General features: G+C 38.3%; 1 protein-coding gene across 1 annotated transcript in view; it reads right to left on the reverse strand.

Annotated features, from left to right (window-relative positions):
• Positions 1-1,135: 1,135 nt before the first annotated feature.
• The window catches only part of FBXL13 (F-box and leucine rich repeat protein 13), a 145,874-nt gene continuing 134,829 nt past the window's right edge, over positions 1,136-12,180 (reverse strand). The window contains exons 19-21 of the mRNA XM_036429642.2: positions 11,026-11,160; positions 7,645-7,808; positions 1,136-1,834 (exon numbers count right to left, since the gene is read on the reverse strand). Coding sequence (XP_036285535.1) covers positions 1,711-1,834; positions 7,645-7,808; positions 11,026-11,160 — 423 coding nt within the window. The 3' untranslated portion in view covers positions 1,136-1,710. The remainder of the gene's footprint in view (positions 1,835-7,644; positions 7,809-11,025; positions 11,161-12,180) is intronic.

The raw sequence follows: 12,180 nt of genomic DNA on the forward strand, positions 1-12,180 counted from the left end.
CCCCCTACTGGGGATGTGCCCTCAATCAAGGTACATGTTCTTGACCAGAATCGAACCTGGGACCCTTGACTCCGCAGGCCAACATTTTATCCACTGAGTCAAACTGGTTAGGGCTAAATTTTTTTTTTTAATTGAGAGAAAGAAACACTGATTTGCTGTTTCACTTATTTATGCATTCATTCATTGTCCCTTGTATGTGCCCTAAACAGGGACCAAACCCACAACCTTGAATTATTGGGACAATACTTTAATCAATTGAGCTACCCAGCCAGGGCAGAAGCCAGCTATTTTGTAGCTGCCAGAAATCTCCAAATGTAGTTTAAAAATTACCATCAGAACAATCATCTTAAATCTTTTGGCTCAGGTCTTAAAACTTCCTATTCAACTGATTCCCCTGCTGTCCACTTTCAGGAACCATTTCTACAGCTAAGTGATGTTACTTAATTTCAAAAACTTTCAAAATCAAGCTAAAAGGGAGAATTATTAAAACTATTATATTTAGCTAATAAAGATTACCCTACAGTAATACCAGTTGAGCCCTTTTAAAAACTTTTCAAAATAATTCATATCCTTTTCCTTAAATATTATCCTTCAAATTTGTGGGATACAAAAGGATAGTGATGAGCCCCACTTAACAAATAAGTAACAGAGGAAATAGGCTTAAAATACTGATCTAATATTACTGACACAACTTCTTTGGGGCAATCAGAACAGTGTGCTTTCCCCTGGACTCTGAATATCAGTCTACATGATATTAAATAATGTTATAAATGATCTATATCTCTTAGCATAAAATTGGGAGAGCACCCTTTTTCGGATAACATAGTTTTAAAATATTCCTTTTGTGCAAATCTGATTAAAAAGAAATTTATCTGAGACATTGCAGGGACATTCACAGATAGTTCCTGCTTCAATTTAATTTGCTCCTAGCAGTTAAATTAGTTGTTGAGATGAATCGATCATTTGGCACTCAGAAAGCCTTATTGCCTCTAAAAATGTATGTTGCTCACCTGGCGTGGCTCAGTGGTTGAGCCCCAACCTATGAATCAGGAGGTGCCATGTTTGGTTCCTGGTCAGGGCAGATAACCAGATTGCAGGCTCGATCCCCAGTGTGGGGTGTGTGGGAGGCAGCAGATCAATGATTCTCATCATTGATGTTTCTCTCCTCTTTTCCTTTCTGAAATAAATAAAAATGTTTTTTTTTAAGTGTATGTTTATGTTTTTTACAATAAAGCTTCACAGATCCTTAAAGTCATTTGCCCTGGTTCCATCTCTCTGGTTTATGAGGCCACCTCTGCTTTCTTTTCTAAAGAAAAGCTTCTAAATTTCTTGTAAAAAAAATATTACATATCAGTATTTCATATAACTATAACCTCAGATTTTATAATCTCATCAAACTATTGGTTTGATTAAGGCAAATTTACATGGAAAACTCATATAGCAGCAATACTTGATTTGACTTTTTAAAAATCATGATTATTAGACAGAAGATTTAATGATGTATTTAAAAACATTTATAGTTGGAATAAGAATTAGGAGATGATTTGCTGCTGTTTATACAATTGAGATCCAGCTAATAAAAATATTTGCATCAAATGAAATCACCAAATTCTAGATTTTTTGTTTTTCTGTTTGAGTTGAAGGTTATACTACTCTCTTCACTATTTTATGTTGACTCTTTCACTGTCAATTCTCTGTCTTTAAGTGGTGTTATTTCCCGCCGCTGCTGCTGTCTGTCATATGCTTGTTTTCATCATCATAGCTAGACCAAACTGGAGTTTCACGAGGGCTGTATTCCTCCTGAACTATAGATGACATTTTCATAGCTGCCTCCCTGCAATAACAGTGATTAGCATTAGCTAGTTGGCAGAAGTCACAAGTGCAGATTTTTCAAACTAAATCAAAGTTGGAGTTAAAAAAAACTCACCATCAGGAGTTGAATTCACTTTTCGCAGCTTTCTTGCCTTCCTGAGTGGGGAGGCTGTGGGTAATTGTGCTAATAATGAGGATCCCAAAGCTTAAGTAGCTCAGTGGCACTCTAGGTTAGCCAGTTCAAAGGTTAACAGGCACAGTGAATGGGTCTTGAAATTGCATGGCCATGGAGTAGGAATACTGAGAGCACTCTATAGTGCTCTTAGTGAGCTCTCTGCCTGCCATTTTCAATCTTACTTGAGCTGAACCCTTTCCAGCCAATCTGAAGGCTGAACAGGAACTCCTAACCCAAAGTCTGCAGATCTCTGTTGGGTACATGGATGAGTTAAAGAGAGGTCCATAAACTCTTGGAAAATTTATATAATTTATATCTTAACCCTTTGCACTCCGCTGTCCCCTCTCAGGGGACATCGGAATTCTAGCATATCACTCGGATGTCCCCTCTCAGGAGGGACATTGCAGTTTATTAGTGATTACGGGGAATTGAGTTAATTCAATGCACGTGTCCGCCGCAGAGTAGCGTCAAGTAGCTGGTAGCCAATGTCCAGAATGGTTCGGAGTGCAAAGGGTTGATATACCTTTTTTTCTGAGGAGATGGTTTGTGACTCCTCAAATTCTCAAAGGTGTCTATGACCAAAATGATTAAAAATACTAGAACTATCTTTCTTAGGAGGCAGAAAGGAAGGCAGCAAAGAGGGCATGTAAAAATTGTTCTGGACTCCCAATTCCAACCTGAGGGTGTGTATGTTGTTGGGAGATTCCCCTATACCACCAAGCAGTTATTGGATACCAACTTAGGTGTGCAGCAATTCAACTCAATTATGATACCATCTACCCAGAGTTTGCATCAGATTCCACAGGTTAAGGGCTCAGTCCCACAAAACCACCCTTCACTTCAGACACTAATTGCAAGTCCAGGCTGTCACCTGGGCTTCCGACTAACTGGCTACATAGAGCAAAGGTTCCAATGACTTCCTCATTGGGTCGGATTGATTCGCCATAGCTGCTCACAGAACTCAGAGATACTTTACTTACCTGATCACCAGTTTGTTATAGAGGATATAACTCAGGAACAGCTAAATGTAGGAGGTGCATAGGGTAAGGTATGGGAAAGGCCTCAGAGTACCCAGGCCTTCTTCAGTTATGCCCCTCTCCCCAAATCTCCATGGATTCACCAACTCAGAAGCTCTCTGAACTCTGTCTTTTGGGGTTTTTATGAAAACTTCAATGATGTAACTATGATTTACTAAATCAGTCCCACCCCTCTCTTCAGTGGTTGGTTCCCCAGGCATTTAGGTACTTTCCAAAAGTCACCTTATTAACATAAACCCAGATTAGATTCAGCAAGTCCCTTGCCAGAAAGTCTCCATTCATCCAGTTAAAATCCCAATTATTAGAAGTTCAAAATGTTCTCAAAGAGTGATTGGCAAAAAACCCCCCAAAAGATTAGATACTTAACTATGTTATCCTGCCCAAATTTGGTTGTTTAATGGTATGGCAAGGTTGGCAGAGACTCCTGGGCCCTAATATCCATATCAGTCTTCTCCAGACCTATCTGAAAGGATTGAGTCACCATTCCTCTTCAAAATTTTTCAAGGACCTACCCTCTTTAATCTGACCCAGCTTCAGTTGACTCTCTAACCCACTCTCTCCCTTAGTCCTGGGCCCAGAGGGAGTATCTATTTTACAAGTTTTTGTTTTAATTTTATTTTAATACACACAGCTTTGGATCAGAAACTATTTTCTTCCTTCGATGGCAAGTGACTAATTTTCATGCCAGGCTTGCTTAATTAAAGAAGTTCTCTGAGCCCTGGCTGGTTTGGCTCAGTTGGAGTGCCGTCCCGTGCACTGAAGGGTTCTGGGTTCAATTCTGGTCAGGACACATACCCACGTTTCAGGTTTGATACCTGGTCGTGGCATGTGCTGGAGGCAACCGGTCGATATTTCTCAGACCATTGTTTTTCTCTTTCCCTTCCTCACTCTAGAATCAATGAAAAATATATCCTTGGGTGAGGATTAAAAAAGAAGAAGTTATCAGAGAAATCTACATGCAAAGAACACATTATGCACTCTATACTTTGATAATATTATTTATTTTTCTAGCTTGCAGAAAAGAATCTCATCTTCAGGGGTTAGTCAAGAATTCTTATTTTGAACACTCTAAAAGGTTACTTCTTCAGGTCAGTTAAAATAATTGCATATGTTTATTCTCAGTCAATGGCAAAAACTGAATGATGAAGCAGATAACTCACAGGGTAGACACCCTAGGCCTTCTACCTTTAAAAATTGCTTATTTAAACAAAATCAGAAATGAAAGAGGCAAAATAACAACAGACCCCACAGAAATACAAAGGACTGTAAATAAGTAAATAAATAAATATGAACAACTCCATTCCAACTACTTCGAAGAAATGGACATTTTCCTAAAAAAATATGACCTTCAAAACTCAATCAGGAAATTTTTTTTTAAATCTGAATAGGCCGATAATTATGAAGGAAATTGAAGCAGTAATAAAAAAAACTTCCAGCAAACAAAAGCTCTGGGCCAGATGTCTGTTCACAGAGGAGTTTTACCAAACATTCAAAGAACTAAAACCTATCCTCAGACTACTCCAAAAAATTCAAGAGGAAGGAATACTTCAAGCTCTTTCTATGAAGCCAGCATTACTCTAATCCGCAAACCAGATAATGACACTACAAAGAAAGAGAACTACAGGCCAATATCTTTTTTTTTTTTTATTCCCCCATTCCCATCCCAAACCCCTCCCTAGATATGCCCCCCCCCCCAACTCCCATTGTCCATGGCCACTGGCTAGGCCCATATGTATGTATGCACACAAGTCCTTTGGTTGATCTCTTCCCCTTACCCCCATCCTCCCTTACTTTCCCTCTGAGGTTTGAGAGTTTGATCTCTGCTTCTCTTTCTCTGGGTCTGTTTATGTTGTTCATTATTTCCTCTAGATGTGTGAGATCATGTGATCCAAGAAATATACCCTTGTAAGAACATAAAGTGCAACAAGCCATAATGGTTATGCTGAGAGGCAAATGAATCAGTCTGTAGTGAGTTCCTTTCTGGGCCAACAGTTATTTTGTGTCCCAATTTCAATGCCAGATAGTATCTTTTGATGAACATAGATGCTAAAATCCTCAACAAAATCCTGGCAAATCAGGTCCAGGATTACATTAGAAAGATTATACACCATGACTAAGTGGGATTTGCATATCAGGGATGCAAAGATGGTACAATATCCGCAAATCAATAAACGTGATACATCACATAAACAAATTGAGACAAAAAAATCACATATTCATATCAATGCAGAAAAAGCATTTAATAAATTCCAACACTCTTGATAAAAACTCTCAGCAAAGTGGGAATAGAGGGTTCATACCTCAACATAATAAAAGCTTTGTATGACAAATCTACAGCCAACATCATACTCAATGGACAAAAACTAAAACCATTTCCCCTAAGAACAGGAACAAGACAGGGATGCCCACTCTCACCACTCCTGTTTGACATAGTACTGGAAGTGCAGACAAGAAGTGAAATAAAAGGTATCCAAATTAGAAAAGTAGTAAAATTAATTTTATGTACAATATCATGTCACAGGTGACATGATATTGTACATAAAAAACCCCTAAAGACAACATAAAAAAACTACTAGATATAATAAATGAATTTGGCAATGCTGCAGGATACAAAATTAATACTCAGAAATCTATGGCTTTTTTATACACCAATAATGAACTCACAGAAAGAGAAACCAACAAACAAAAACCCCACTTACCATTGCACCAAAAAAATTAAGATACTAGGAATAAATTTAAGGAGGTAAAAGACCTGTACTCTGAAAACTACAGGACATTGAAAAAAGCGATAGAGGAAGACAAAAACAAATGGAAGAACATACTGTGTTCATGGATTATTATAGAATCACCATCATTAAAATGTCCATACTACTCAAAGCAGTCTAAATTTAATGCAATCCCCATTAAAATACCAATGGCATATTTCACAGACCTAGAACTAACCAAAAATTCATACGGAATAAAAAACCCCAATAGCTGCAGTAATCTTGAGGAAGAAGAATGAAGTTGGAAGGATCACAATACCAGATATTAAGCTGCTATTACAAAGCTACTGTTCTCAAGAACAGACATCTAGACCAATGGAACAAAACAGAGAACCCAGAAATAGACCCAAGCCATTATGATCAATTAATATTTGACAATAGAGGCAAGAGCATACAATGGAGTCAAGACAGTGTCTCCAATAAATGGTGTTGGGAAAATTGGATAGTACATGCAAAAAAAAAAAGAAAAAGAAACTAGATCACCAACTTATACCATACACAAAAAACTCAAAATGGGTAAAGGATTTAAATGTAAGACAGGAAACTATAAAAAAATCTTGGAATACTCCATAGGCAGCAAAATATCAGACATATGTATGTTGTAGCATTATCTTTACCAATACAGCTCCTAGGACAACGGAAACTAAGGAGAAAATAAACAAACGGGACTACATCAAAATAGAAAACTCTGCACAACAAAAGAAACCAACAAAACAACAAGAAAGCCTACTGCATCAGAGAACATATTTGCCAATGTCATATCCGATGAAGGCCTAATCCCAAAATTTATAGGGAATTCATACATCTTAACAAATGAAGATAAGTAGTCCAATCAACAAATGGACAAAGAATTTAAATAGACACTTTTCAAAAGTGGACATTCAGAAGGCCAAGAGACATATGAAAACATGCCCAAAGTCACTGATCATCCAAGAGATGCAAATCAAAACAACAATGAAATACCATCTCACACCTGTCAGAATAGCTATCATCGACAAACAAGTGCTGGTGAGGATGCGGAGAAAAAGGAACCTCGTGCACTTTTGGTGGGAATGCAGACTGGTGGAGCCACTGTGAAGAACAGTATGGAGTTTCCTTAGAAAATTAAAAATGGAACTCCCATTTGACCCAGTAACCCCACGTCTAGGAATATATACCAAGAAATCAGAAATACCAGTCAGAAAGGACATCTGCACAATTTAAAATAGTAAGATTTGGAAACAAAAAAATAATAAATTGCTTATTTACCCCTCTGTTATTTCATCAGGAACATTTTGCAAATTGAGGAAACAGGCATTTGGCCAATAATAGTCAAGTCAGAATACTTTACTCTGCACACCAGATCTTATAGGAAGCCCCTAGTTAAATGAATGGCAACTGTCTAGCAAATTGCTTTAGGAATTATTGAGCTTAGGATAACTATTAGCAATTTACATTTAATTGGGAGCTGGTTTAAGCCGATTATTTTCTTAACTCCTAGGGGGAAAGTAACTGAATAGAAATTTTTTAAGAGTTGAATAGAGGGAGGACTAGTGATCATCATTTGGACATCTGCAAAGTCAAGGACAGAAGTGCTTAAAAGTAGATCTACTGGGACAGAGATATAAAACCACACAGACAATTTTTAAAGGAGCCTCCCTTGATGCAGTTCAAAATGTTGGCTTCAATTAGACACACACACACACACACACACACACACACAAAAAAAAAAAAAAAAAAAAAAAAAAAAAAAGAAAGAAAGAAAGAAAGAAACTTTCTAAGTCTAAAAGGTACTATATCACAAATGCCATAGTCACATATTCTGTTTTCTCAGAAAGTAGTTCTCAAAGCTTCTCATAGACAGATGAATATTTACCTGGAAATAAGTGTGCAGTTTTGCATCCTAAGGATCCGGAGCTGTTGGCAGCCCATCTGAAGAAACTCAATTACTTCGTCGGTAAGCAGGGCACAGCCAGAAATATCCAAAATGTGCAGGTAATGGCATTTTGCTGATAACACTTCCATTGCTGAGTCAGTAATCTGAACACAGCCAAATAAGTATAGATTATTGTGATGAACTTCATCCCAGGGAAGAATAGTGTACTAGTCAGTTTGGGCTGCTATGACAAAATACCATAACTGGGTAAATTTAACAATAGACATTTATTTCTCAGTTCTGAGAAGTCTAAGATCAAGGTGCCCACAGATTCAGAAGAGGGCCCTCTGCTTGGTTTGTTCTTGTATCTTCACATGGCAGACAGCTCCAATTTCTTCCTATTCTGATAATTCTCCATGGCGGCTTTACCCTATTTAATTACTTCCCAAAGCCTAACTCCCTCATACCATCACACTGGAGATGAGGATTTCAACATGAATTTTGAGAGAACACAAGAATATTTTGGGGAAAGACAAATTTTTAGTCCCTAACCAACAGGACACTTGCAGAGTCTCTTTAATCAGCTTGCCACATGGTAGGTCTATAACTCTCACATTAGTGATTTAACTGTTTTCAGACCAATAAAATATATATTTCAAGTGGCACCAACAGAATTTGTGGTCTTGCTATTTTTAGAGATCTCTTGTTTGTATGGGACACTCCAACAAAATTTCCTTAGTAATAATACCTGTTACATCAATATATGAAGTTATTAATGCTGCAGCAGTGAGTTTTATAACATCACATGTTACAGAACTCTAAAATTAACAGAACTCTAAAAGTTAACCTGTCTACAGAAGGGGTCTGGACATTGCTGATGGTTTGCATGGGAAGTAGATGGTTCTGGGAAAGGACAAGTAAGTGAGACAGACGTTTGCAGGAAGCAGGAGAAAGGAGAGCAGAAGCCACAGACACTACACGAATCTCACTCGGATAAATTCTCCTGAGGGCTCCAACATCTGGAAAGTTTGCCCAGATGTTTTGCAGAAATAATTCAACTCCACTTCTTAGATTATTTCACTTAGGATCTAGCTTTTGAATTTGTAATTGAACTGAGACTTACTGCAGGATCAACTAGATTACTCTCCAAAGGAATGTTTGGTCGAACTGGATTTAATTTCTTACTTTAAATGTTTGAACATTCTAAAACATACATAAGGCTTGACTTTTGTTTTTAACATAAAGTTGAGAGACTTATGCAGAAAAACCATTCAATTGAAGTGTACACTTTTTAAGTTTGGAAAAATAGATGTCATTGTCTAAGCCTGCCCTTTTTCCAGAACAAGCTCAGGACCAAGGTTTAACATTGCAACTGATTCTCAGAAAAATGCCTTTAGACATTCCTATCATACTATGTGGGTCTCTGAGGATCTGGTGTTAGTGTGTGTGTTGGGGGGGGGGGGGGGGGGGGAGCTCAGAAATGTCGAGGAAAGGAAAGAAAAAGAGCTCATAGAAAAGTCCAGAACAGGTGGAGTTGAGAGTGCTAGGTTTTATTGATACTGGGGGAACTGAAAAGGAGTCCATCACTTCCTGTAGACCAGAAACTCAAGATATCCAATAGCTGAGGTGATGTCCAGACTTATGGGGGCTGGGAACTAGAGGCAGAGATGATTGGCTACATTCTTAACTTCCAAATACAAAGTCCTACTCTGAGACCTGTTGAACTGAGGTTATTCCGATTTTAGTGCTGGGTAGGACAAGGTCACAAGACTACTAACTGATCTAAGAAGTAAGCTAGCTGCATGGAAAATCTGTCCTTCCAGGGAGATGGATAAGGTGACCATTCAAGATTAACTTTTGGGATTTTGGGAAACCTAGTCTAGAATGATGAGCCAGACACTGAAGTGTTTTATGGCCCATTAAGAGAAATATTGATGGAATATATTAGACTAGACCATAGCCCTATGGTTTTGGGTGAGGAATATTTAGATTGGCCCAAATTATGGTCACCACATTTTCTGAATCAGGATAGTCATTTGACCTGCATAATTGGTAAAGCTAAACCCTTCTCCGTTACACTGAGGTTCTGAAATAATCAACTCCCCTTTCTTTTTCTCACCCTAGATCTTTGAGGTAGAGTACTTCATTTCATAATATGTTATTTGTGTAACATTCTTCTTAGTTTCTAGGCTATAGGGCAGTGGAGTTTGGGCTACTCTCGAAGGCTTGAGCCTTTAGACACGGGTGACAGGTGGGGTACACCGCAGGCTCCAGACTTGCTTATGTTGGTGGTGGGCTATTGATTTAGTAAATAAATCTATCTCTGATCTGCTAAATTAGTCTAGCTATTTTTCAGGCTCCCAAATTTTGTTGCTCTGTCTCTCCTCCCTATCAACGTGGGCCCTCACCCTTCTTCTGCAGTCTTAGTAATGTTTCAAGAGGACACAGTTATATCTGTATGCTCAATCTGCCATATTAATCCAGAAGCACAAATCTCTATTTCCTGACCTAGAAATATGTCCATACTATATTAAGAGAAAAAATTAGGTTACAATGTATTTTGGAAAATATGATTGTGTTCTCTAAAAATATACATAACACAAACCTATAACTTTTTCTAATTTCTTTGTACATAGAAAAAAATCTACAAGAATACCAATAAAATACCAACAATGGTTATGTCTGGATGGTGGTATGACAATGAATTTTTACTCTCTCCTTTATGCTTTTATATGTTATCCAAATATTTTACAATGAGTATATGTTTCTTTTATAAACAGATGTAAAGAAAAAATATCAAACACTTGAAGTTATATTGGAACATTAACAGGCCCATCTGAGGAATTCTATATGGAGTTATGCCTTTGTTTGACACACTATTTATTTTCAGGGCCCATATTCAGTGAAGTTACATGGTATAAATTTTTATATTTTTGTTCAGAAGAGATGCAAATTATTTTTGTCTGGTAGAAACTATAATTCCAAGGTTATGGATTGATTACCTTATAGTCATTTACCAATTTCAAATCTTACCTCAGTAATCAGATCTCAACATTCTTTCTTCAGTTCCTATAAGTGCTCAGTTCAACCAGTGCTCTAGGGACTGGCTTTACCATTTTGTTGGTTCTCTTATTAATTAAATAAATCTTCGACACATTTTTAATATTTGTGTGAGGATTGTTTTAACTATATGAAAATCCTATTGTAACACAAATGAAATCATAAAGTTATTTCCAATTTTGGGGGGGTGATCTAATGAATACCTCAGACATGGCTAAGAAAAATAAGTTCTGTGGTTAGTCCACCTCTTACTTCTACCCTGCCTGAATTCTTTAACAGTGCTTCTGTTTGATATTTCTGAGCTCTGACTTCTGCACATACCTCTGTACAGCCAGCAATGCTGAGAAATGTGAGTTCAAGGCAATAAATGGACAGTGTTACAATAAACTCATCTGATAGTTGGGTACAATAAGAGACATCCAAGTGTTCCAAGATTTTTGAGGTTCTGCAGAATGCCTGCAAGAGATTCCAAAGTCAAAGATTTTTTTATTTTTTTTTTCTTAGTCTTTATTCAAATGTTATATACATGTACAGCCTTCTTACCCATAGCAGTTTACCTAGTATGCATTTGTCCGTGAAATACAGATGTGTTACATCTTGTTGGGAGGAAGGGGGAGAAAAAAGCCATTACATCCAAAATTATTTACAACAAAATATATTCACATGCAGTTTAATAACTTAATAGTATTCAAATTCCTATAATAGATTTGGGGTTTCTTAAAGTTAGCACTAATGACATTTTACCTGCATAGTCAGCAATTATTAGCATTATATCCCATCAAATAAATAGATGAACAGAAATCTGGAGGTGAGAATTAGATGGCAAACACTCTAGGGCTGATAGTATAATATAATGGAAAGGACACAGCCTTTGGTATTAGTCACACTTGAATTGCAATTGCATTTCCACTACCTATTAGTATAGATCTTTCTGAGACTCATTTTTCTCTTAAAACTAGAGGCTCAGTGCACAAAATTCATGCATGGGTAGGGGCCCAAGCCTGGCTGGTGATCAGGGACGATCTGTGGGGTGACTGGTGGGGCGATCAGGGGGCCACCAGTGGCACCTGCCTTAGCCTGCCTGGTGCCGCCTGCTCGCCAGCCCCCCTTCCCGCTGCCACCACAGCCAGTCGCCTGCCTCTGCAGGGCCACTGGCAGGGTGACTGGGGATGGAGACAGCCCCAGCCCACACACTGGCTGGCCCCATCCCCCAATCACCCTGCCACCACCAGTCGCCTGCCTCTGCGGGGTGACCAGTGGGGCAATCAGGGAAGGGGGCACTGGCACCCGCCTTGGCTGGCCTGGGGTCTACAGGCTGGGGGCAGCTCCTACATTAAGTGTCTGTTCCCTGATGGTCAGTGTGCATCATAGTGAGCAGTCGTTCTGCCAGTCGTTCCACCATTCTGTCAATTTGCATGTTAGGCTTTTATTATATACGATTAGGGGAAATACAGCTGTTCTCCAGTATCCGCAGAT

The sequence above is a fragment of the Pipistrellus kuhlii genome, unplaced genomic scaffold, assembly GCF_014108245.1.
Source record: "Pipistrellus kuhlii isolate mPipKuh1 unplaced genomic scaffold, mPipKuh1.p scaffold_m20_p_10, whole genome shotgun sequence".
Lineage (NCBI taxonomy): Eukaryota > Metazoa > Chordata > Mammalia > Chiroptera > Vespertilionidae > Pipistrellus > Pipistrellus kuhlii.